Source organism: Canis lupus, chromosome 1 (genome assembly GCF_048164855.1).
Source record: "Canis lupus baileyi chromosome 1, mCanLup2.hap1, whole genome shotgun sequence".
NCBI classification, from domain to species: domain Eukaryota; kingdom Metazoa; phylum Chordata; class Mammalia; order Carnivora; family Canidae; genus Canis; species Canis lupus.
The window spans coordinates 71,445,599-71,471,083 of record NC_132838.1 but is presented as its reverse complement, the minus strand read 5'-3'; the positions used below and the strand labels follow the sequence as shown (position 1 = coordinate 71,471,083).

At 40.0% G+C, this 25,485-nt stretch overlaps 1 protein-coding gene and 1 pseudogene across 9 annotated transcripts in view; one reads left to right on the top strand and one right to left on the bottom strand.

The window, feature by feature from the left end:
- Nucleotides 1–849: 849 nt before the first annotated feature.
- The window catches only part of SLC35D2 (solute carrier family 35 member D2), a 57,359-nt gene continuing 32,723 nt past the window's right edge, over nt 850–25,485 (bottom strand). For 2 of the 9 annotated variants that reach the window (XM_072834474.1, XM_072834518.1), the window contains 4 exons: nt 22,027–22,094; nt 12,357–12,435; nt 11,244–11,326; nt 9,776–10,407 (listed from right to left, as the gene is read on the bottom strand). In XM_072834474.1, coding sequence (XP_072690575.1) covers nt 10,305–10,407; nt 11,244–11,326; nt 12,357–12,435; nt 22,027–22,094 — 333 coding nt within the window. In that variant the 3' untranslated portion in view covers nt 9,776–10,304. Of the gene's footprint in view, nt 4,988–9,696; nt 10,801–11,243; nt 11,327–12,356; nt 12,526–16,506; nt 19,118–22,026; nt 22,095–25,485 lie in introns of those variants that run through there. The other 7 variants (XM_072834484.1, XM_072834504.1, XM_072834494.1 and 4 more) reach the window with 7 other exon arrangements.
- LOC140608626 (syntaxin-18 pseudogene) lies at nt 5,356–6,021 on the top strand (annotated as a pseudogene).

Here is a 25,485-nt window from a genome sequence, read left to right as displayed (position 1 = left end):
TCTATATCAGCTGTTATCTCCCCTACTCAAAAAATACTACTAAATGGGGCACCCCGGGTGGCTTAGCGGTTTAGTGCCACCTTCAGTCCAGGGCGTGATCCTGGGGACCCGGGGTCAAGTCCCATGTTAGGCTCCCTGCATGGAGCCTGTTTCTCCCTCTGCCTGTATCTCTGCCTCCCTCTCTCTGTGTGTGTGTCTCATGAGTAAATAAAATCTTTTAAAAAAAAGAAATACAACTAAATGAGTGATACTATTATAGCAACATTAAAAATAGCATAAAACTTTTAAATATGGGCAGCCCCGCTGGCGCAGCGGTTTAGCGCCACCTGCAGGCCACGGTGTGATCCTGGGGACCTGGGATCGAGTCCTATGTCCAGCTCCCTGCTTCTCCTTCTGCTTGTGTCCTGCCCCTCTCTCCCTCTCTCCCTCCCTCTCTCTCTCTCTCATGAATAAATAAATAAAATCTTTAAAAAAAAACTTTTAAATACATTTTTTAGTCTTTTAAAAAAATTTATCATATACTTTTTATTTTAAAAACAACTGTATGGGGGCGCCTGGGTGGCTCAGTTGGTTAAGGTTGCAACTCATGATTTTGGCTCAGGTCATGATTTCATGGGTCATGAGATCGATCAAATGCCATGTTGGGCTCTGCCCTCAATGGAGAGTCTGCTTGGGATTCTCATTCACCCTCTCCCTCCGTTCCTCCCCACCATGCTGTCTCTCTCCCAGTCTGTCTCTCAAATAAATAAATAAATAAATAAATAAATAAATAAATAAATAAATAAATAAATAAATCTTTTTAAAAAACTGTATAATCTGGAAAGCTATCATAAGTGTACTTAAATCAGCAAAATTTTAAAATGTTTATTTTATTTTTTATTGAGATATAATTGACATATAACATTATGTAGTTGTAGGTATACAGCATGATTTGATATTTGTATACATCCCAAAATGATCGCTACAATTAATTTAGTTAATTCATCACCATACATAGTAACAACTTTTTTTCTTATGATGAGGAGTTTTAAGACCTACACCCTCAGCAACTTTCAAATACACAATACATTATTGCTAACTATAGACACCTTGCTGTATGTTACATCCCAGGACTTATTTATTTTATAGCTGTAAGTTTGTACCTTTCGACCCCCTTTGCCCATTTCACCCATTCCCTCCACCCCTCTGGCAACCACCAATCTGTTCTCTATAAATACAATATTATTAAAGCTTAATAAATAGTAACGAAAAAATTTCCCTGCCATACATATCTAGCAACTCTACATAGTATGGAGACAAATAGTTTAAGAACTGGCCTCTGGAAGGAACTGGGATCAAATATGCAAATGCTTAAGGCCTGGGCCAGATTATGGGCCCAAGGGGGGTCTCCAGATTCAGGACATAATGTTGAGGCCAACGGTCAAAGAAAATTTTGAGGTAAAAGACATAAACAAAGAATTAAATACAGAAATATAATGAATATGCAGATGTGTGGAATAATATTTAACTCCCTGTATCATTAGAAAAGCAAATTAAGTGAATAAAATGCTACATACATGTAAATTAAATTAGCAAGCAGAATTTGAGGCTGTTACTCAGCACTCATGAGGGTGCAGTAAACCTCATATTCGTCCTTCATGCGCTAGTACTACCCTCAAATAACTGGAAAATTTTCTTGACATGCATTATGAACAAAACAGTCTACTGGTTCCCTAGGGCTGGGGGTGGATTGGAAATTGTCTAGAAATGGGATGAAGGCTCTTTTTGAGGTGATGGATACATTCTCAAACTGAATTTGGTGATGGTTGCACAACTCTATACATTTACCAAAAATATTAAATTATATACTTGCAATCGGTGAATTTTGTGGCACTTAAATAATATCTCAATAAATCTGTTTTTCGAAAAGATTTTATTTATTTAAGAGAGAGAAAGTGAGAGTGAGAGCATGAGCAGAAGGGAGAGGCAGAGGGAGAGGGGAAAGTAGACTCCCCACTGAGCAGGGAGCATGACCAGGGCTCAATCCCAGGACATCCCAGGACCCCAGGATCATGACCTGAGCCAAAGGCAGATGCTTAACCGACTCAGCCTCCGGGGTGTCCCAGTAATTTTTTTTTTAATTGACAGAGCTAGGATGTAAACCCATGCCATCTGATGCTGGAAGCTGCCCTCACACAACTGTTGCCTTCCTGTACAATCACCAACAGGAGAATAATATCACAGTTGGAAAATGCAAGTCATCTAGATGTCAGCAATTTCCTCATTTGGTTTCCAAGATAAAATATGCATGACCATTCGGTTCAAAACCGTGCACATGGTAACACTATCCGCCCCCTGCTCCTCAAGCCAATACCACAAGTTTGAGACTGGAATGCTTGAAAAACTCAGTCTAGAAGAGTTGCCCAAAACAGAAGTCCCCAATCCCCTGTAGTTTCTGAAAAAAGATATTGCCACCCTTAAGTAATTTTCAGTATCCCTAAAAACCCAAATTACACAATAGCATTCCATCCCAAAGCCACAAGCTCTAAGAGAGAGCATAGAGTGGAATTTACCAAATGTGGGATTTCCATTGTTCTCTCTCTGTGGAGTCAGGACACTAACTTTCCCAGTATCGGTGTGTGATAATATGCATGGAGTATTGCCAAACCAAGCCTCAGGGTTCAGAGTCTTATTGGGGCTCTATTACATAACATGATTGATGGCCCAGATAGCTGATCTCAGTCTCCAGCCTCCTTGGACCTCACAGAGTCCCCATCCTAAGCCACATTATTGGCTTTCCCATCCTAAATCATCCTAAATCACACTGTCAAGACTATCCAGTATGACCTGAAGACACCAGGCAAATAATAACGTTTCTATCAGGCATAATATTCCAAGGGCGTAGAACTATCTAGAAGCCAAGGGCAAAGGCCAGACATCTGTTTTTGTAAGGTCAAATTCTTTCCTGCACAGATTGGCTCTTTCGGGCACGCTCTCTGAGTCTCAGCTATGAATGCCAGCCAGGCAGTAGTCTCTGGTCTTGTCAGCTTCAGGGATCAAAGCTCCGCCCTACAACCAAGTTGGGGTGAGGGTGATGGGGAACTGAGGATTCTTGGTTTAGCACACCTGGGGAAAGCCTCCATCCAATGGGTGGGGGTTAGACAGGGAGGCCCTGTCCATCTGCCACACTCTGTGGGAGCCAGGCCTCTCCAATGGGGAGAAGATGGGAAACCTGGGCAACCTGTCCCCCTGGTCAGGCACAAACCCCACTGGGTGCCAGGAGCAGGAGCCCCTGGGTCTGGCCTCAGCCTCCTGGGATGCAGCTTCCCCAAGCTGAGCTCAGGGCATTGATAAGGAGGTGGGTCAAGGCTCCAGTGCCACACTCTCATTACCAAGTTTATTACGTTTTCTCAAATCCATGTTTCTTCCTTTGCTACCTGCCCCTAGGATAACTTCTAGAGATCTTACTTAAATGGTTGTTTTTGATCGTTTTCTCCAGTTTTGCGTGTTTCACCGGAGAGAGTTTCCGCAAAGCTCCTCACGCTGCCGTCCCACCCTCTCATCGATAGACCTTTAACATTACACCCCAGGCAAGCGGTCACAGAATTGGAAGAATAAGGTTCTGTACTGTGACACGACTGAGGATCCCTGTGTCTGTTCTGATCTTCAAAAGCGGTGGCTGCAGCAGGGAGCCTGGCTGCCCTTGTCTGTCCCTCTCTTGCTCCACTCTTTCTGGCTGTGCAGCTGCAGACAGCCGGCCCTGGGCTGAAGGATGACCCCCTCCCACCAGGCGGCAGACGCAAAAAAAAATGCTCCTGGGCACATCCACACCCATTCAGGCCACAGATCTCCACTGGTAGAAAGGCCAGCAATGGAACAATTTCCAGAGAAAACATATTAATCTGGAAATTTCTCTTTCCCTCTAAGACAGGGATCGTTCCTTTTTTTTCAGTGCCATGGACCACAGCAGTCGTTCAGGGGCAGCTACTGCCTCCTTCCTGAAATAATCGTTTTAAATCCCTAAAATAAAATACATAAAAAGATAAACAGATTCCCCCCAAAAAAGCTATCACAGTATTTTCTAAATATGACGTATGACACATAAGCTTCTTTGTGAACTAATGCTAACATCAAGAACTGGTGGAAGGTCTAGTAACTCAGAGTCCCCAGCAGGACATAAATGATTTTTCTGCAGAAACTGTACATGATATGAAAATATCTCAACCTCTCCTGATAACAAAATCAGAAATAAAGCTACTACTACACAGTTTTGTCTACATTTTCAAATGAAAAATGCTAAATTTTGGTCAGGGAAAATTAAGATGTATTCTTTCCCTATCCCCAGTCACCAGCCCCCTAAATCCTGTGAACCCCTGGCTAAGAACTGGTACTCAAAGTGTGGTCTGGACCAATCATCTGCAGTGGTGCTTCTCAAATCACCTGGGTAAAAATGCAGCTTCTGTTCGTGTGCACCCCAACATCCTGCAGGGGGTCTCTTTCTAACACATCCCCTAACATGCTGGTGTTCTGGTCCAGGCTGCGGACACACAGCATGGAGAAAAGGCCCTGAGCTCATCATGGTAGGCGTGGAGGTAAGAGTTGAAGGCACACAGAAAGTGTTTCCTGACCCTGAGCATCCCCAGGAATAGGATTGGGATTTTCTGACTTCATCCTAGGGGCATGTTTTCTTTTTCCACGTTTCAGTGTCTGATGACAGAGAGGAAACAGAGATTCTGAGCTGCTGGGACCCTCGGTTTCCTGAAAGCTGCCACAGAGCAGCACCTGCTGGTCAACTAGGGTGCTGACCCTTGCCAAGTCCCAGCACCCAAAACGTAAGCCCAAGTACACACATCCATTCACAGAAAACAGCAATGATTAATAAGGCCAAGTAACCAAGACTTTAGAGTTGAAGTGGTCTTCTGCCCTCATCCCCAAGTGATAAATTCCTAGTCATTCTTCCAAATACACCTTCTCTGTAGAGCGAAGCTCTCTTTGCAGTTCCTCCCCACTGTAATTAGAAACAAGAATGATAACAATAATAATATTATTATTAACAACAGTAATTAACTTTTATCAGTCGCTAGGGGCAAGCAGTGGTAAAACACTCTCCACGTGTTATCTCATGTAATTCTTATAACACTTAGAGGAAGGTGCTGTCTCCATTTGATGGATTGGATGGTTGTAGGCTGGGGGAGAAAAATGCCTGTGGCCTCTATCTCTGTGCCTCGCATACCTGCTCTGTCCTAGCACTTACTGCACACCCCCAGGGCTCACCATCCTTGTGCTTCTGTCCTGCACAAGATTTTGCATGCTGACAAATTGAGAAGTTATCTTCTGGAACACAGGACAGATTATATGAATGGTTACCACCGTATCATGCCCGAGTGTGGAAGGATGATAGGCACAGAAGATCAGATAGACCAGGACATTCAGACAGTTTTGAGGATCTGCTCAGAAGCCATCCAGCAGCTAAGAACACAAGCCCTCAAGGAGCACAGGAGTGCTGTTTCGGATTTTAGGGCAGCTTATTTGAAGAGTATACAAACTTGACTCAGAACAAAGAGCCACCGGAGTCCAACAAGTAGTGGTGAGAAAAGATGATGTAAGTTGGAACCAGATCCAAATACAAACACAAGAGAATTCATGTCTTCTGAGAAAATTTCACAGAAACCCTCAAAAGATTCTGATGAAAAACCCATCAATGAGGAATATCCAAACAAGACTCCATGCAGAGCACAACCTGACCTGGGCACCTGGGGAGATGGCAAAGGGGAAGACAGATCATCCTCAGAAAAAAACACAAATGTTGGAACAATGAGAGCCTAAGTGGTTGAGTGAATGGCCTGTTGGAGGAAGCAGGGCAAATCAAAGGAAAAGTGGTTGGAATTTCCAGATTCACAGATAGTCACAGAGCTTTTACAGCAAGAAGCCGAGATTGATGGCATTCACCGATTAGCTGGAGAGGGAATGCAGCTATGGAGGGGGATGAAGAGAGCCAGGAAGAAGCATGCTTGGAGCTGGAGGAGTTCTTCCTCCCGGTGATGTGATCCTCCTCCTTGTTCCTCCCTATCCGCAGGATGGCTGTAAGCAAGCACTGTGCCGGGTGCTGCCCCCACCCTTGATCCCTGGCAAACAGTATGCTGTCCTGGGTCTCCAGCATCAGAGTGTGGTTTATGATAGGAGGTTATCCCAGAACCAACTGGGGGGAGGGGGCGGAGGCAAACATGTACTCTCACAGCAGGTACCCCCAAACCTGTGGTTTTAAGCTGATTTTGTAGCTAAAGACAATGAAGTTGAAAAGAAAGGAGAAAACTAAGTTCAAATGATTGTGCAAAAAAAAAGTGACTAAAACTCTGAAATTATTGACATAGGCAACTTCATCATTTTCCCAAAGGCACAGATAATATATACAAATATAAATATAAATGTGTGTATAGGTACATATACATAATATTATAACTTTTCTCTAACCTAGGTTCTATTCTTTAAGCAAACTCAGCTGTCCAAACCTCCAGTGTCCCCATACTTGAGATACATTTAATATGCAGGAAAAATATTAAAACAGCAGGAAAAAGTCCAAGTTAACAGGTGGTGTCACCGTTATTGCAGTGCAATAGCCAGAAGTAAGCAAAATATTGAGGATTTTAATTTTCATTGTCCCATCCAGACTGGCTTTTACAACTCCTTTTAGTAAGGAAAAAAGAAATCTGGAGACCTGAAGCATGAGGCTACATTTACCCTTTAGCCTCCTTGAGGCTCACAAATCCCTTTCGTACCAACTCTGGACTCCTAGCTTCAACCAATATTAATTCAAAAATCAGATTGGAGCTCCCACCACAATGCCACCAGCGACACCGCGGGAACTGGGTCTCTAGAGATTCTAGAAACTGGGTGACAGAACATGAGAGACTCCTAACTCTGGGAAATGAACAAGGGGTAGTGGAAGAGGAGGTGGGCGGTGGGATGGGGTGACTGGGAGATGGGCACTGAGGGGGCCACTTGACGGGATGAGCACTGGGTGTTATGCTATATGTTGGCAAATCGAACTCCAATAAAAAAAAATACACAAAAAGAAACTGCAGATGCCGCTGGGCTGCTCTTCGCTGCCCTCTGCTGGCCACACATGGAAGCAGGACAAGTCTCCACAGGTAAAAAGAAAGGGTCATGTGAGAAAAGGCCAAAAAGCATTCAGGGTGATTGCAGAAGAAAAAACTTAAATAGGAACCCCCAAAGAGGCGTGTTGACTATGAAACAAAGGATTGACCATACTAAGAGTAGAAAAGTACAAAATCATCTTCCTTTAAGAATTCAGAGAATGAAAACCAGAAAAAAAATTGTTGGAAGAAAGCAAAAATGTGCTACCATTTTGTTTTGTCACTAAAAAAATGAGGAATGGATGTTCACATCTTTTAAATCTTAGCACTTCTGGTCTCTGGGTTTCAGGACTGATGTTCATGATGCAGGAGAAGGTGGTTACAGCAGCTCCAAAGCCTCTTCAAAGTAAGGTAAAACAATGAAGAACTTTTTTTTTTTTTTTAAGATTTTATTTATTTATTCAGAAGAGACACAGAGAGAGAGAAGCAGAGACATAGGCAGAGAGAGAAGCAGGCTCCAAGCAGGGAGCCCTATATGGGACTCCATCCCAGGTCTCCAGGACCACACCCTGGGCCGAAGGCAGGCACTAAACCGCTGAGCCATCCAGGGATTCCCCAATGAAGAACTCTTGAACTCAACAACAAAACACACAACCCAATTCAAAGCTGGGCAAAGGAATTAGATAGCCATGTCTCCAAAGACATACGAGTGGCCAAGAAGCACATAAATAATGTCCAATGTCCAACCCCACTAAAAATTAGGGAAATACAAACCAAAACACCAATGATAAATCACCTCACACCCGTCAGAATGACTACTATAAAAACAAAACACAATGCAGAAAATAACAAGTCAGACAAGATATGGAGAAATTGAATCCCTTGTGCAAATGTAAAATGGTGCAGCTGCTATAGGAAACAGTAAGGATACCTACACCCCCGGGTTAGGAGAGCTCTGGGCTGGGGAATACATCAGTGTGTGGGAGGTTGGGGTGCACCCAGAGAGGGCACAGAAGCTCCACAATCCTTTCCACACACCTCTTCCTATGCATCTCTTCTTTCTGTTCCCAAGCTGTATTCTTTATAAGAAACCAGTAATAGAATTCAAGCACTTCTCTTTGAGTTCTGTGAGTCATTCCAGCAAATTATCCAACCCAAGGGAGGGTATGTGCAAACCCCTGATTCATGGCCAGTTGGTCAGCAGAACAGGTCACAACCTGGGACTTGGGATTGGCATCAGAAGTGGGGGCAGCCTTGTGGGACTGGGACCTTCACCTGTGGGATCTGCACTCATGCCAGGCAGTTAGAATTGAACAGAATTTGCAGGACACCTAGTTGGTGTCCAGAGAACAGGAGAATTCCTTGATAGGAGTAAAAACTCCACACATTTGATGTCAGAAGTGTCTATACAGAGAGGAAATTAATTTTAATATCCAAAGGAATTGAAAACAGGGTCTCAAAGACACATCTGCACACTCTTGCTCATAGCAGAATTATTCATAAATAGCCAAGTGTCCATTGCGATGAATGGATAAGCAAAATGTGGTATATCCATCCATATGATGGAATATTATTCAGCCTTTTCAAAAGGAAGAAAATTCTGACAGCTGCTATAAGGATGAACCCTGAAGGCATTACCCTAAGCAACGTAAGCCAGGCACAAAAAGACAAACACTACGCGATTCCCCTTATATATCTAGAACAGTCATGTTTACAGAGACAGAAAGTAGAATGGCAGTTGCCAGGGGCTGTGGTGAGCTACCATTTCAAGGGTGCAGAGTTTCAGTTTTGCAAGATGAAAATGTTGTAGAGATTGCGTGCACAACAATCAGAATGTACTTAACACTACTGAACACACTTAGAAATGGCTCAGATAGTAAATGTTATGTTCCATGTGTTTTACAATTAAAACTAAATTTCCTTAAAAGGTACTCTGAAACAACACATCAATACAATCATTCCTTCACTTGCTCTCTGCCACACATTTGACTCAGCTTCTAGAAACTGAGAAAGTGAGACCTAGAAGGGATTTGGAGATCCTGCTCAATTTTTACAGAATAAAGCAATGCAGACCCCAATGGCGAGGTAAGCTGTGAGGATGTTGGATGGTTAGTGGTAGAGGTGGGATTAGAAGAGCTCGAGGCTCCCAGACTGGGGCCTTACCTGACACCTGAACCCCAACAGGGACAGCCCATTGCTTTGTTTCTTTTAAGCAGGCTCCATGCCCAACGCAGGGCTTGAACTCATGACCCTAGATTGAAGTTGCATGCTCCTCCGACTGAGCCAGCCAGGCACCCCAGCTCATTTTTTGATGTTAATAAAAATAATAACGCTCCTCCATTCAGGGCTCCTGCCCATACACCACTGGGAGGCCAGACAAGTCCATGAAGGAATATACATTTGGTTAAAATCCAAGTGATCTGAATTTCAAAGCCCACTGAACAAACCTGGGAAGGTGGGGAAAGAAATATAAGCTACTGAAATGTGAACAGGACACATAGAGGGTTTTTCTCCCCCACTGAGTTATTTTGTAATATTTTCCAGCATGAGCCTTAAAAGGAATATCTTCCTCCAGGCAGAGTCTTCCTGTCTATCTACGGTAATATCACAGTATGAGGCTGCATATAAATTATTTTTTATTTTGCTTTGATGATTGGGAAAAGATACCAGTATATATGATCAAATCAGAGCTAACAAATAACTTGCAGTTAATTTGGCTAATTTTATTAAAATAAAGACATGTCTGTTTAAACTGAGAAGAAAAATGTTCTCACTGGCACTTTGCTTTGGCTGGGATCCTTGAAGTTAAGGCCAACGTGCTGATAATAATCACTCTCACACCATCGGCCTTGTTCGTCCTCTGAAGCACATGTGGTACTGGCAAACAGCAGCTCAGAGCTGTGAATGAGTGAGCAAACAGTCAGTGCTCTGCCCAAACAAGACCCTGGGTTACAATCCCTTTAATCAACGGTTTACTCTGAAAGATCTGCTTTCAGATGGTAAGGCTTTGCCAGGATGAGTTTCTCAGGGCCGATGATGGCTCACTGTGCAGTGGCATGTGAGGTAGATTCTCTTCACATTTTGCAGATGTTCCTGTTGTTCTTTAACCGGGGGTGGGGGTGGGGAGGTGAGTGCTGTCCATGACCAGAACATCTGGATTCACATTCCTACATGGGGGGAATGCCTCCCCATGTCCCCAGTCTGTAAGCCAGTCTGCAATTCTGCCTCACATTAACTCTTCAAATCCAGAGGAATGTTTTCTTCATCCACAGGTTGTTTAGGTTTTAAGTGACCACTCAGAGTTAAGAAGGAATATCTCAAGCCCCCTGCCATGCTGAAAGGAGGGGGGGAAGTGAAAATAAATAAATCTCACAGGTAGTACCACCAGATCTTCATAAAATATACATCTTTATAGATATAGCCAGCTTATTGAGATCTCTGTTTTTCTCCTAGTTTGTAGATTACTTGATGAGAATTACCCCCTCTTATTTAGAAATCTGTAGAGGCAGAAAAAGAATAGATCATATCTAATACAAAACTTTGGAGAGGGGATCCCTGGGTGGCTCAGCAGTTTAGCGCCACCTTCAGCCCAGGGTGTAATCCTGGAGTCCCGGGATCGAGTCCCGCGTCGGGCTCCTTGCATGGAGCCTGCTTCTCCCTCTGCCTGTGTCTCTGCTTCTCTCTCTCTGTCTCTCATGAGTAAATAAATAAAATCTTTAAAAAAAAACTTTGAAGAGAAAATAAACATTTGTTTATTGCTGAATAAACTATACTATTATCCAAGACAGTATCCCACATCTAGGATCCCAAAATGCCTTTCAAAGGTATCTCAGCCACCCCTCCCAATATCAGTGTATGGTGCTTTGACAGAGCAGGACATAAGTAAGGCCCACTTCACAAAAGGAAGACAGATAACTTAGGAGACTTTTTTGTGAGAAAGACACACGGATTAAATTCAGATCTCAGCCCCTTGAATTTTCATCATACATGTCCCCACAATCCATATGAAGGAACATGTCATAAAAACAGATGAATTGAGGGATTTAAGTAAAATTATCTCAAAAACAGAAATGTCAAAACACCTCCCATTCTTTCACTTATAATAGATGAATCAGACTTTTTAAAATTCAGATTTTACTAAAATGATGTTCATTTAGAAATCCCACTTACCAAATATTTAACCCTACAAAGTTTAACACAGAGAAAATGTAGTCTCCACCAACTAACATCCCAATGTAGGCAATGGATACATTCTGCAGAAAAAGAGAGAGGATTAGTCATTTTCAAAGTGAAGGGTTTAGGGGGAAAATACATATAGTAAATATATATTTTTACCATACATAAAATACATATGGTAAAATCTGAAACTAAATATTTTACTTTGCCCAGAGACTTGTACACAGAGCTGTTCACAGAATGTTGAATAAATGAATAAAAAACCATTACATATGGCTTTATAAAGAATGTGAACCATGGCATGATAATTACAGAACCCTGCATCATTCATGCCCCTTACAATTAATACATAGGAAAAGAGATATGAGTTGAGTTGTCATCAGCTTTCCAGATCCCATCTCTTTACCATCACTGGGTGGTGAATTTTAATCATACGGACCCTAAACTTGCACAGATTAGACATCCAGTGAATTCCAAGCAGTGCCCTGCATTGAGCATTCCAGAAGGACCTAGGTGGTCAACGGAGGAGTCTACTGTTAAAGCAGGTGGTCTTTCTCACTCTATCCACGTGAATAGGAAAACAAAGCAACTGTAGCATAGAACACAGGACACCCCCCTCTTCATTCCTGTGTATCAGGTGCACAGACACAAAACATACCTACATGCAATCCATGAGTTTAGTACCTTACAAATGAGCATATATCTAGATTAAAAGCAGTTCTTCACAAGGCTTCCCTTTCTTAGTCAACAGGTTCTCCCAGAAAACCAAGTTGTACAAGCAAGGTATAGAATAAGATATGTCGGTGAGTGCAGAAATTTGGGACTTTTTCTGCTTTGCTTTTTTTACTACATTTGCCTAGACCATCCCCTCCTATCAACCCCAAAGTAAACATTAAAATTTGTCTCTCCTTTTTAAATTAGTGAGCCCTCTGTTTATGGATTAGGGGATGAGAAGATCTAAGAAGAGATCACCCAGCTACAGCTGAAAATGTCACCAGCCTCCATGCTTGCATTATCTCCGTTACCACAATAAAATCGAACTCCGCTTCTTTCGTGATAACTGGATTCACAGCTAGTTCCCCAACACCCAAGTCTTCACCCACTTACCTTGATGGCTCCAACCACTGCTGTAGTGAGGGCTGAATTGTAATAGCTGCACAGAACCGTGGAATACATCAGCAGAAACCTGGATCAAGGAAGGAAGCGCCAGATGCATGCCTTACTGTGCCAGGTATAACAGATGAAGAAGAATCTGCACGTGAGCCACCCACAAGTACTTTAAACAAGTAAAAAAGAAAAGATTTTATAACCTACACCTTAAAACATCTCCTTTATAATTCCATCTTTGTACAGTAAAGTGGTCCAGCTGGGCATTAGTGAAAGTTTCTACCTTCGGTATCCTTTTCATTCTGTCTGTGCATTTCCCATTATGTTTCCATGTAAAGAGGGTAAGAATACGGAGATTTTTTTTTAATTGTCTGAAATCTTTTAACAGCTATGTCACAACGGTGGTCTTTAATCCTCTGTGTATATTAGAATCACCCGGCACACTTTTAACACACAATGATGTGTGACAGTTTTCCCTCAGTGGGTTTGAGGTGGGGTCCTTGGCTGCGTGCAGTAGCAAAGCTCTACAGGTCATTCTCACATGCTACCAGCTGAGAACCACTGGTGTTTAGAAGGGAAAATCAGCAAAGCATTGCTTTGGATGGAAGAGAGTTAAAGGATTCCCTAGCAATCAGACAACAAAAAGAAAGGTCATCCAAATTGATAAGGAAGAAGTCAAACGTTCACTATTTGCAGGTTTATACTACTTATACTTATTCTATACTGTATATAGCAAGATTCCACAAAAAAAAAAAAAACTGCTAGAACTGATAAATGAATTCAGGAAAGCTACAGGATACAAAATCAATGTACAGAAATCTGTTGCACTCCTATACACTAAAAATGAAGCAGCAGAAAGAGAAATTACAACAACAATCCCATTTACAATTGCACTGAAAATAATAAGATACCTAGGAATAAACTTAACCAAAGAAGTAAAAGACCTCTACTCAGAAAACTATAAAACATTGATTAAAGAAATTGAAGATGACACAAAGAAATGGAAAAACATCTTCATGCTCATGGATTGGAAGAATATTGTTAAAATGTCCATACAAAGTGATCTATACATTTAATGCAATCTCTGTAACAATTTCATTTTTCACAGCATTTTTCACAAAACTAGAACAACCAACCTTAAAGTTTGTATAGAACCACAGAAGACCCAGAAGAGCCAAAGCAATCCTATAAAGCCAAAGGTATCACAATTCCAGACTTCGAGTTACATTAATGTAGTGATCAAAACAGTATGGTACTGGCACAAAAACAGACACATAGATCAATAAAACAGAATAGAAAACCCAGAAACAAACCCACAATTTTATGGTCAATTGTAGACAAAGGAGGCAAGAATATACAATGGGAAAGACAGGCTCTTCAACAAATGGTGCTGGGAAAACTAGACAACAATGTGCAAAAGAATGAAACTGGACCACTTTCTTATACCATATACAAAAATAAACTCAAGATGGATTAAGGACCTAAATGTGAAACTTGAAACCATAAAAATCCTAAGAGAACACAGGCAGTAATTTCTTTGACATTGGTCATAGCAACATCTTTCTAGATAGCTCTCCTGAGACAAAGGAAATAAAAGCAAAAGTAAACTATGGGGCCTACATCAAAATAAAAAGCTTCTTCAGAGCAAAGGAAACAATCAACAAAACTAAAAGGCAACATACAGAATGGGAGAAGGCATATGCAAGTGATATATCTGACAAAGGGCTGGTATCCAAAATACATAAAGAACTTACAAAACTCAACACCCAAAACACAATTAAGCCATTTAACAAATGAGCAGAAGACATGAACAGACATTTCTCTGAAGAAGACACACAGATGGCCAAGAGACACATGAAAAGATGTTCAACATTACTGATCATCAGGGAAATGCAAATCAAAACTACAGTGAGATGTCAAAGTGGCTAAAATCCAAAACATAAGATACAAGTGTTGGCAAGGGTGTGGAGAAAAAGAAATACTTGTGCACTGTTGGTGGCAATGCAAACTAGTGCAGCCACTGTGGAAAACAGTGTGGAGGTCACTCAAAGTTAAACACAGGACCACCTCTATGATCCAGTAATCACACTACTGGGTATTTACCCACCAAATACAAAAAAACACTAATTCAGAGGGATACATGCACCCTGATGTTTATAGCAGCATTATCTACAACAGCCAAATTATGGAAGCAGCCGAAGTGTTCATCCACTGATAAATGGATAAAGAAGTAGTGGTCTTTACACACAATGGAATATTACAAAGTCATCAAAAATAATGAAATCTATTTGCAACAACATGGATGGAACTAGAGTGTATCATGCTAAGTGAAGTAAGTCAGTCAGAGAAAGACAAACACCATATGATTTCACTCATCTGTGAAATTTTTTAAAAAGGTGAGCAAAGGGGAAAAAAAAGGAGAAACAAACCAAGAAACAGCCTCTTAACAATAGAGAAAAAAACTGATGGGTATCAGAAGGAAGGTGGGTGGGAATGGGTGAAACAGGGTTGTTAAAGAGTACACAAAAGGAAAGGAAAGGAAAGAAATAAACTAATGGATTCCACATGCCAATAATACTCCTGTGCCCTCGGACCAAAGTTAGTTCACCAGGCATTCAACACTGAGCACTATATTGATGCTTATGTCAAGAAAATGACTATAGAATTGGGACCAAGCACCAGCCAAAGAATACATATGTACAGGGAAGAATACAGAATCTAATCAGAAGAAATATGTTCATTCCAATCAAGAACTGAAGAAAATAACCTAAGTGGGGTACAAAATTCCATCTGCCCAAAGGATACAGAGAGATCCTAGGTGTGTTGGATTTTAAAGCTACATTCCCGTTAGGAAGCATAAGGCTGGATCCCCCATTGGCAGAACAGAGGGAATCAGACTCTAAGGAATGGGCTCAGCCCCTGTGTGTTAGGTAGCCTCTTCCTGCAGAAACCTAGTGCCCCTGGTCCAGGTCAGAATCCCTACTAGTAACAGAATCTGGATCACAAATCAATAAACGCTTTTGGCCTGAGTATGTTTCTTACCAGGGATGGTAAAGAAAAAAATCTTAGAGATAAAGTACACCAAGCTTGTATGTTAGGGAATAAACTCAATTACAAACTGAAATTCTGTAATCTTCAGAATAACATGTGTCTCTGTTATTAAGGTAATTACAGCAATTTGACAAGTTCGAGGACCCAACGTCTTGACCTCTGTGGTTTGAAACTGAAATGTGCAATTGGGATTAGATTTGCAATTTTCAGTTGCAAGAAGTAAAATAATCTGAGTCAGTCCGAACACAGTAGTTGATGTTTAAAAAGAAGGTGACATCACATTTCTAAGTTTGGTTTACTAGATTTCGAAGAGTTGCTTAGGTATGTAAAGCAACCTGGCTCATAAACTTTGCAGGGCCGCATTAGGGCTTGGACTAGCTGGAGAAATATCAGGTGAATCGTATTTGTAAGTGGTGTTTAAAATGTTTAATTCTTTTTTAATTCACTGAGTAGTAAACAAGACCAACTTATAGTAAATTGTTCAGGAGATTTTAATCAACTAAACTTGAGTTAAGAAGCCATTAATCAAATAATGAAAGTAAATGTTCTATGGTAATACAAAAATTACTAGCTTTATAGAGCAACAGTATTTATAAATTGAACTTAAAAAAATTTAAGTTGCTTTTTTTTTTTTTTTAAGATTTCATTTATTCATGAGAGACACGGAGAGAGAGGCAGAGACACAGACAGAGGGAGAAGCAGGCTCCCTCTGGGGAACCTGATGTGGGACTTGATCCCAGGACCCCAGGATCATGCCCTAAGCCGAAGGCAGACACTCAACTGCTGAGCCACCCAGGTGCCCCAAAATCTAAGTTTTTTAAATGTTTATAATTTTAATAAATTCAACATTAATTCAGAGCCCCAGGAACCATAAATAATCCTATTCATGCATAAAATTAAAAGACTAAAAAAAAAAACTCAATGTGGGGCGCCCAGGTGGCCCAGCGGTTGAGCGTCTGCCTTCAGCCCAGGGCATGATCCTGGAGACCTGAGGTCAAGTCCCACGTCCGGTTCCCTGCATGGAGCCTGCTTCTCCGTCTGCCTGTGTCTCTGCCTCTCTCTCTGTGTCTCTCATGAATAAATTTTTTAAAATCTCAAAACAAAAAAACAAACAAACAAAAAACCTCAATGTAATGTTACTGAGTACCTACTGTGTTTGCCCAGATAGTGAGAGTACATAACACAGCAACCACCCTGGAGGAGGTAAGTCTAATAAAATACTAGAGATAAGAGCACAGGGAGGGGGTCTACCCCAACTTAGGGAAAACAGAAAAGTTTCCTGCAGGCCTCCTAAATGAAGTCCTGCAGACTTCAACCCAAGGCAATCATGGATGTTATTTTTATTTTTGTTTAAAAATTCCAACTCCAGGGTTCCAAATATGCAATGTTTTCTCCATCCTACCTTTTAGTGAAATCACCTCCACCTGCATCAGAATTGGCTGATACCTTGAATATAAGATTCCAGTATCTATCCACCATGAGTGTGGACAGCTAGGACACAAACTCACCAGCTGGGCTGGGCACAGGAGGAACCCCTCTCTGAGGCCTGGGGGTGCCTGAAAGAGCCACTGTCCCTAAGGGGCCTGCAGACAAAGAGGCTGCACTTATCAGCGTGTCCACTAGGTGTCCCCAGAGAAGATAAGGGGAAAACCACAAGGCGCAAAGTAGTCAGTGTAGGACAATCTGTATTACAATTTTCTAAGAAAAAATTTCTACATGAGAGTATGTTCCTATATAATCCTTTGGCTAAGAACACTAAGTTTCTAAATTAAAAGAACCTCTGCTAATTCAGTACAAAGGAAAACATACCACTTTTAACACTAAAAATATCCACCTCCACATGACAGTAGTTTTGGTTTTAGCATCTATGGATTAAAAAAATGCAAAGATATTTAAAAGTATTGCTGAATTATCAGTAGCTCCTTGCCATTCTGAACTTTTAAATCATATATCTTCTATGTACACTTGAAAAATAATAGCACATGTATGTGATATACATTCAGACAACATATACCAGCCGTATGTTTGGGTTTACAGGTCCCCAAGAGATGGATGTGCTCACATAGAAACCCCTGGAGCAGAATTCCTGCTCCAAGGTTCTTACTATTTCTGAAAATGACACGAAAAATAACTTATCTACCCAAGGCTGTATGGCACACTCATGGCAGTCACAAATAGAATTCAAATGACCTCATTTACAACTTGCAACAGTTATCATTCCATGAAGGAGCATTTATATAAATTAACACAAATGTTCAGATAATAAAAGGCCACATTTATCTCCCTTCTCTCAACCACAGTGATACCCGAGCACATGACTCCAATTCCAGATTTCAAAGAATTTCAAGTAATCTCATCTCACTCATCTCTAGTAAGAACACACTCCTACCCAAGGCCTCTGTGGTGTGCCAGGGATGTCAAAGTCATGGGATATATGTGGTCCATCTTCCCAGGGCACTGATTTTACATGAAGATTGGTTTATTGGGAATGTGGGAATATCTGCACTCTCTGAAGTTCTGTTGCCCTGTGCTATCCACAGAATCCTATATCAGGGAAGTTTTAAGGAAGAGAATATTTTTTATCCTGGGATTAGAAAATATTTGGTACTTTTGTGTTTTTATTAAGGAATATATTACTGCTTCACTGAGAACAAAAGGTCTGCTACTGGAGCAGAAACAGATTGGACTAATCACCACCAAGGCCTGAGGGCTACTGCCAGCAGCTGGTATGAATGAACCAGAACCTGTAATTTTTCAGCAAGATTGAAAAGACTTGCAGAGCTAGATTTTTATTTTATTTTATTAAAAGATTTATTTATTTTAGAGAGAGTGTGTGTGTGCAAGCAGAGGGAGGGGCAAAGGGAGAGGGAGAGGGAGAGAATCTTCAAGCAGACTCCTCACTGAGCACTGTGCCTGTGGGTATAGATCTCCCAACCTTGAGACCCTGACCTGAGCCAAAATCAAGAGGCAGACACTTACCTGACTGAGCCACCCAGGTACCCCAGAGCTAGCTTTATAAAATCGAGTTAGTCAATTCAGGTTTGTCTATATTTTATTTCTGCCTGCATTAAACTATCTTAGTACCCACAATCCAGTTTACCTTCCTGACATAATTAAACTCCATCATATGCTTTACAAACTCCTGATTACAAATAGCATTTCTGAAAACAGTCTTTCCATCATAACTCAAAAGAAAATTAAAAGTCTGCTTTTTTTCACCATTCCATTCACTTAACATGCATTTTTATTTTTTTAATTTTTTTAACATGCATTTTTAAAGCATTAAAATTTTATAATTATGTTTTCAACATGGGATAGAGGTTTAGTGGTTAGAAAAAGCAAGTTTGAAATGCAAACTTGAAAGAGTGAAAAAAGTGAGAAGCTGAGCATCAGAGCCCTCTGAAATCAAGGGGTGGGATGCATATATATGAGCCTCGAGTCATTCCTTGAGCAGGGACTAAGAAAAGAGACAGATGAGCCTAGTACCAGTTGTTCTGAAAACCGAAAATGTGCTCAGCAGCTTAGAATGGCTTCTTTTACAGTGAAGAAATAAATGACTCAATCCTTTGAATGAGAAACTTTGATAAAGGATTCTGAAAAATCCAACATGCCAAAATTGAAGCTTCCTACCAGAGCCGTTTCAGAATTAAAATTTGACCACTGAAGGTAAAGTACAGTTGACCCACTGCAGGAGTTTGGGTGCCGGCCCCCTGCACAGTAAAAAAATCCAAGGTATTACTTTTGACTTCCCCAAAACTTAACTGCTAATAGCCTGCTGTAGACCAGAAGCCTGATTGATAACATGGTCAATTAACACATATTTTGTATATTATGTGTGTTATACACTGCATTCTTATACTATAGAAAGCTAGAGGAAAGAAAATGTTATTAAGAAAATCATAAGGAAGAGGAAATGCACTTACAGTACTATATATATTTTTTGAAAAAACTCTGTACATAAATGGACCCACACAGTTCAAACATGTGTTGTTCAAGAGTGAACTATGTATGTAATAGAAGGAAGAGGTCACAAGAGGGCACCCAAACTCTCCTTCTTTAAAAAAGGAGGAACTGGATGCAGTGATAAAGAATTAGGACCAGGCAGGAGTCAGAGCAGCAGTTAGAATGGAACAAGAGTGGGGCCTCAGGGCAGAGACCTTAGCAGAGCAGCACTGAAGAAGAAAGAAAGAAAAGAAAGAAGGAAGGAAGGAAGGAAGGAAGGAAGGAAGGAAGGAAGGAAGGAAGGAAGGAAGGAAGGGAGGGAGGGAGGGAGGGAACCTTGAGCCAAATTCCAAGTTGGGAGTTACACTTTAGCCCACTGAGCCCAGACCCTCGAAAATGCCTGGAGTGGTGCAGGTCAGGGGCAATACCTGGATACCAGCTGGAGCAAAAGCAATTTTTCTCTACAGGAAAGTTTCTCAAATTTTCAATTTGAAAATTGGTAATCAGCCCACAATATTAAGACTGAAGCAATATGCTCACAATCACAAGTCACCAACCACACACAGTTTGGCAGTCACATTCTACATATATATATTTAGACTCTTAAACACTGCATATATTGAAATCATTAGATACAGAATAGCTATGTGTATAACATTTAAATAAATGAAAGTTAAAACAATCACAAAGATCACCAATGAGAGAATACTAGGAATGAACAGTAAGTTTGGAGGAAAAAAAAAAAAAAACAACTGTGAAACTTTCACAAACAAAATATAAACTTATTGAAATCAAAAAGTCCTGAGTGGGTCAGTCAGTTGACTGACTCTTGATTTTGGTTCAGGTCATGATCTCGTGTTAGTGAGATCAAGTCCCACATCAGGCTCCATGCTGAGCTTAAGATTCTCTCTCTCCCTCTGCTTCTGTGCCCACCCCCCCACCCACCACTCATGTACTCTCTCTTTAAAAAAAAAAAAAAAAAAAAATCAGGGATGCCTGGGTGGTTCAGTGGTTTAGCATCTGCCTTTGGCTCAGGGCAGGATTCTGGAGTCCTGGGATTGAGTCCCACCTCGGGCTTGCTGCATAAAGCCTGCTTCTCCCTCTGCCTTTGTCTCTGCTTCTCTCTCTGTGTGTCTCTCATTAATAAATAAATAAATAAATAAAATCTTTTAAAAAAAAATTTTTTAAAGACTCCATCACCAGGCTAAACATTAAATCAGACACAGCTAAGGAAAGAATTAGTGAAATGGAAGATATACATAAATGTTTTTATTTTATGTGACTAATCACTGCAATTAAAATTAAGTTTGAGAATTTTTAAGCGTTGATCAAAGAGATTGTGAGTTGCTCTTAGTTCATTTAAATGTAATGAAAAGGGCAGCGTGGGTGGCTCAACGGTTTAGCACTGCCTGGTTTAGCACTGCCTTCAGCCCAGGGCGTGATCCTGGATACCCGGGATCAAGTCCCATGTCAGGCCCCCTGCATGGAGCCTGTTTCCCACTCTGCCTTTGTCTCTGCCTCTCTCTCTGTGTGTCTCTCACGAGTAAATAAATAAAATCTTAAAAATAAATAAATAAACAAATAAATAAATGTAATGAAAATTATAGTATTGGAAGTAAAAAAAAAGGGGGAAACTCATCTTTCTTCACAGGAAAAATATTTTGATGAGTAATTTCCTGAGACAGTCATTCAAAGCACCTTTCCATATGGGATAAGACACAGGTATTGTATATGCAGGAAGCCCAGCTCAGGGACGATACTCCAAAGACTGAGCAGTGGTGACCTCTGGAGAGGCGAACCACAGTGCTAGAGGGCAGGGAAGAAGGGGGGCTTATGTTGCCCGGGCATTCTGTTGCAATTCTTGGATTATTTACTAGGTGTGTGTATTATCTGTTCATGAAAAGGAATTTTCAAGCTTTTGGAAAAACAAAAAACAAAAACAAGCTACATGGCTTTTCTTTTTTTTTTTTTTTTTTAAATTTTTATTTATTTATGATAGTCACAGAGAGAGAGAGAGAGGCAGAGACATAGGCAGAGGGAGAAGCAGGCTCCATGCACCGGGAGCCCGATGTGGGATTGGATCCTGGGTCTCCAGGATCGCGCCCTGGGCCAAAGGCAGGTGCTAAACCACTGCACCACCCAGGGATCCCTACATGGCTTTTCAAAAGGAAGACAGAAATAAGGAAAATTTTAAGAACAAAAGCCTAAAATTATTGGACAATATAATGGCCTGGACATCTCACCTCAGAAATTTCCCTGAATATAGCAGGTACAGCACTAGAGTAAATGGTCATCATTTCTACATATTTAGGTGAGGTAGAAAATCTTGAAAAACTTGGGACATCATGCCCAAGACGACGAACAGTACTAAATTTGATACATCAACCGATGTCATTCAGACTAACTTTCAGAAATCAATAGGCAACATCATATTTTGGAGTAGAATGTGACATTAGCATGACTGTCAAAAATAAAACTGATTCCTACTTGCTACTAGTCTTTTAGGTGATGTTCCCAGGGACCCTGAGTCCTATTCCTCTGCTGCAAGGGTCCTTTCCAGAGAAATCTGGAGAAGCACAGACAGAGGGATTCTGACAGAGCAGATGGAATGTATATTTTGATTCGATTTGTCAATAGATATCATAGATCAAGCTTCTAATTATGCATGGTTTCTTACCCCAAAAAACAGGAAAGAAGAAACTGTATGATAAATAAAACATTCTTCCATTCATTGAATTCAGTAGCCTATTATAAGAAAGAAAGAAAACCAATGATTAGACTAATAATATTGCAGTTCAAATCTATGGCTTTTACCAAATTGTGTGTTTTAATACAGGAACCACTTTCCCAAACAAGAAATACAGCTTAAAAAATCTCAGACAACACCAATTGTTTGATGTTGGGCAGATTGCTTTTACTCCCTGAATCTCAGATTCATTTTACAAAACAGGGATCTTTTTTAAAAACTTCCTCAAAAGGTCAAGGTGAGGATTTAATGAAATTGTTTAGAACTCAGCAGGTGGCATGTATACAACATAGCTATGTTGTTGTGACTGTCTCCTTACTAATCCATACTCACAAAATTATGGTTGGGTTTACTTTTTATAAATAATCTTAGAAGAAATCTTATTATAAAATTAGTGATGTTAGCAGGTTAAGAAAATTTTAAGTCCATGAACTGTTTTCAAGAATTTACAAATGCTTGGGGCGCATGGGTAGCTTAATCTGTTAAGCATCAACCCTTGGTTTTGGCTCAGGTTATGATCTCAGAGTCAAGGGACTGAGCCCCATGTTGGGCTCTATATGCAGCAGAGAGTTGGCTTGAAATTCTCGCCCTCACCCTTGCCTTCTGCTTCTCCCTGTTTACTCATGCTCTCTAAAATAAATAAATAAATACATAAATACATAAATTAATTAAATAAAGTCTTTAAAAAAGAAGAATTTCTAAATGTTTAGTAAGTATTATAAACAAATAAACTATTATTTGCTATTTACAAAGCAAGCAAGTAATCAGGGTGGAAGAGCTGGGACAAAGAAGCTTATGAGACAGTTTCAGCTCTCCAAGAACTAGTCCTTAGCTGAGAAAATGAAATTAACCTTCTTTAAATGATAGGTCACAATAAAAAGGAGCATGTTATTCATAATTTGTCCTTTGCATCCAAAAATGATTATAAAGTGACTCAAGATTATACATTAAGTATGTGCTGAACAACATAATTCAGTATAAGTTCTATTTACTTTCTACTAGATAAAACTTGTTAGCCATGTCTTAGTAACTTTATAGATTGAAAACTACTATTTAAATCTTTGTTAAGTTTATAATTCAAAAATTTTAAGCCAATTAGAATGGAATTCTCTTCCTCTAATTAATGCATCCTTGCCATACTTGTCATTGTTTCATTGGTAAGACTTCACTCATCTCTCTCAACAAAAAGAGACACATTAAATGTTAATAATTGTTGAACCTAGTTGTTATACTACTTGTTCTCCTTCTGTATAGGTTTGAAGGTTTCCATCATCAAATTATTTTCTTTAAATGCTTACTGGTGAAAGAAAAGTAATAATAAATATAAATCTGTCTTACTGGCAAGCACAAGCCAATCAAAGGAGCAGAAAAAAAATCCAAGGCAAAGATCAAAACCAAACAAAAACTATAGAAAACACTCTATATCTAAAATTAAAATAATACTGGCAATAAGCGAAAACCATATGCTCTAAACTTCAAACCAAGAGTAGGAAAACACTGATTCAACAAGCTGGAAGTATTCCTGCAAACAGTAAAAAACTATGTATTCCTGATACTATATAAACCACTAAGGGATACACAGTACTTTTCATAAAAATATTTGGATTCTTTGCCAACCTAAATTTTAACAGATTTTGATTTGATTTTGTTCCTTTAATAATGATGAGGCTATACAGGTGGCATTGTAAAAAATAATATAGTAGGACATTTATTTTAAAACACAGCGGCCTCTGGGTGGCTCAGTTGGTTAAGCATCTGCCTTTGGCTCAGGTCATGATTTTGGATTCCTGGGATTGAGCCTAGTGTCAGGCTTCCTGCCCAGCGGGGAATCTGCTTCTCCCTCTCCCTCTGCCCTCTGCTCATGCTCTCTCTCAAGTAAATAAATAAAATCTTTGAAAAAAAAAAAAACAAAGCAAAAAAAAGATGAATAACAATAACGTACTGCTTCCTTATGACTTGCTATTGTTATAAAATTATGGTAGAGTGTGAATCTGTTTTGCATATATGTGATTTTTTTAATCAGAAAAATAAGTCCTATTTATCCCTATTCATCAGCTGTAATAAACAATGTACTCTGAACCGACTGCAGCAATTCGACTGACTAAAGAAAGGTCACTCAATCAGTATTTTCCAGGGGCCTAATCTGTTGACAAGAGTTGCTGGTATCGCTGACTATGCTAATCAGAGAGAATCAAGGTGCTGTTACCAGATTTGTTGACCACATAAGTCCAAGGTCCAGGTGTGAACTCTAGGGCAGTGAGTCAGATGCACCAGTCTTACCACAACCTCTGATACTCTCCAGTCAACAGGAAAAAATGACTCATCAAAGTACTTCTTCTATTAACAAGTTAACATTTCACCCTAATTCATCCATTTTTGTACAATCACACCAAACTGGGCAAATAAAATGCAATTTTAGAGACTAACATACCTAATTACGTAAGTTCTCTTCTTTATTGTATCATTTGGTTCACAACTAAAATGGATTCAAACATGATTAAAAGTAACCAATTGGAAGAAGCTTGTCATGGTTCAATGGAACACAGCAGAACGATCTTACTAGTAAAAAGTGTCATTATTTTTTCTACAGGGTTTTAAAAATGATTACAATAAGTATCCCATATCTTTTGGCATCTCCTATCTCTAAAAGAGTCAAAGTTTTAATTTTATGACTTTGTATTTTGTCATTTTTATAGAAGGCCTTTCTTCCAGTTATAAACACATTCTATTTTTATCTAAATTATAATTTTCTTACAGATTTTTAAATAAATCTATATATTTAGCTCTGATCCATCTGGAATTACAGTGAATAGTAACCACAACCGGGGGGCTCTAAGATACCTAGAGGATCTTCTGTTTGAAATCCTAGGAACCTGGTCAAACAGAAGAGGCTACACAGGGTAAATACTGAGATAGTTCAGTACAAATCCAGAATAGGAGCATAATATTCTCCTAGAACACCACTATTTAATAAGTTAAAGTATATGTTTGGCCACTTGTACTTTCTAAGACATAAGTGATGGGTTATGGTTTTTCATGCATGAAGGAAAGAAACAAACACTTTTCAGATACAATAAAGTAACTAGGATTACAGTGGAGGAAGTGCTCCAGAGCCAGGCTGCCTGGATGTACCACCTGTACCTGGAAGCTATTTAAACACTGTGCTCTAGATTCCTTGTCTAAAAGCTAATTAGCAGTACCCTCTCCTCAGAGCACTGTTGTGGAAAGCAGTAAAACAGTTAACGTATAATGCTTTCAACAATGACAGAATAAGTTCTCAGTAAATATTAGATATTATCTTTAGTATTAATTGAGAAAGTATAATAATTCTGCAATCCTAAGTATTACAAGCAGGTGAAACTTTTTTCTTTTTTTTTTAAGATTTATTAG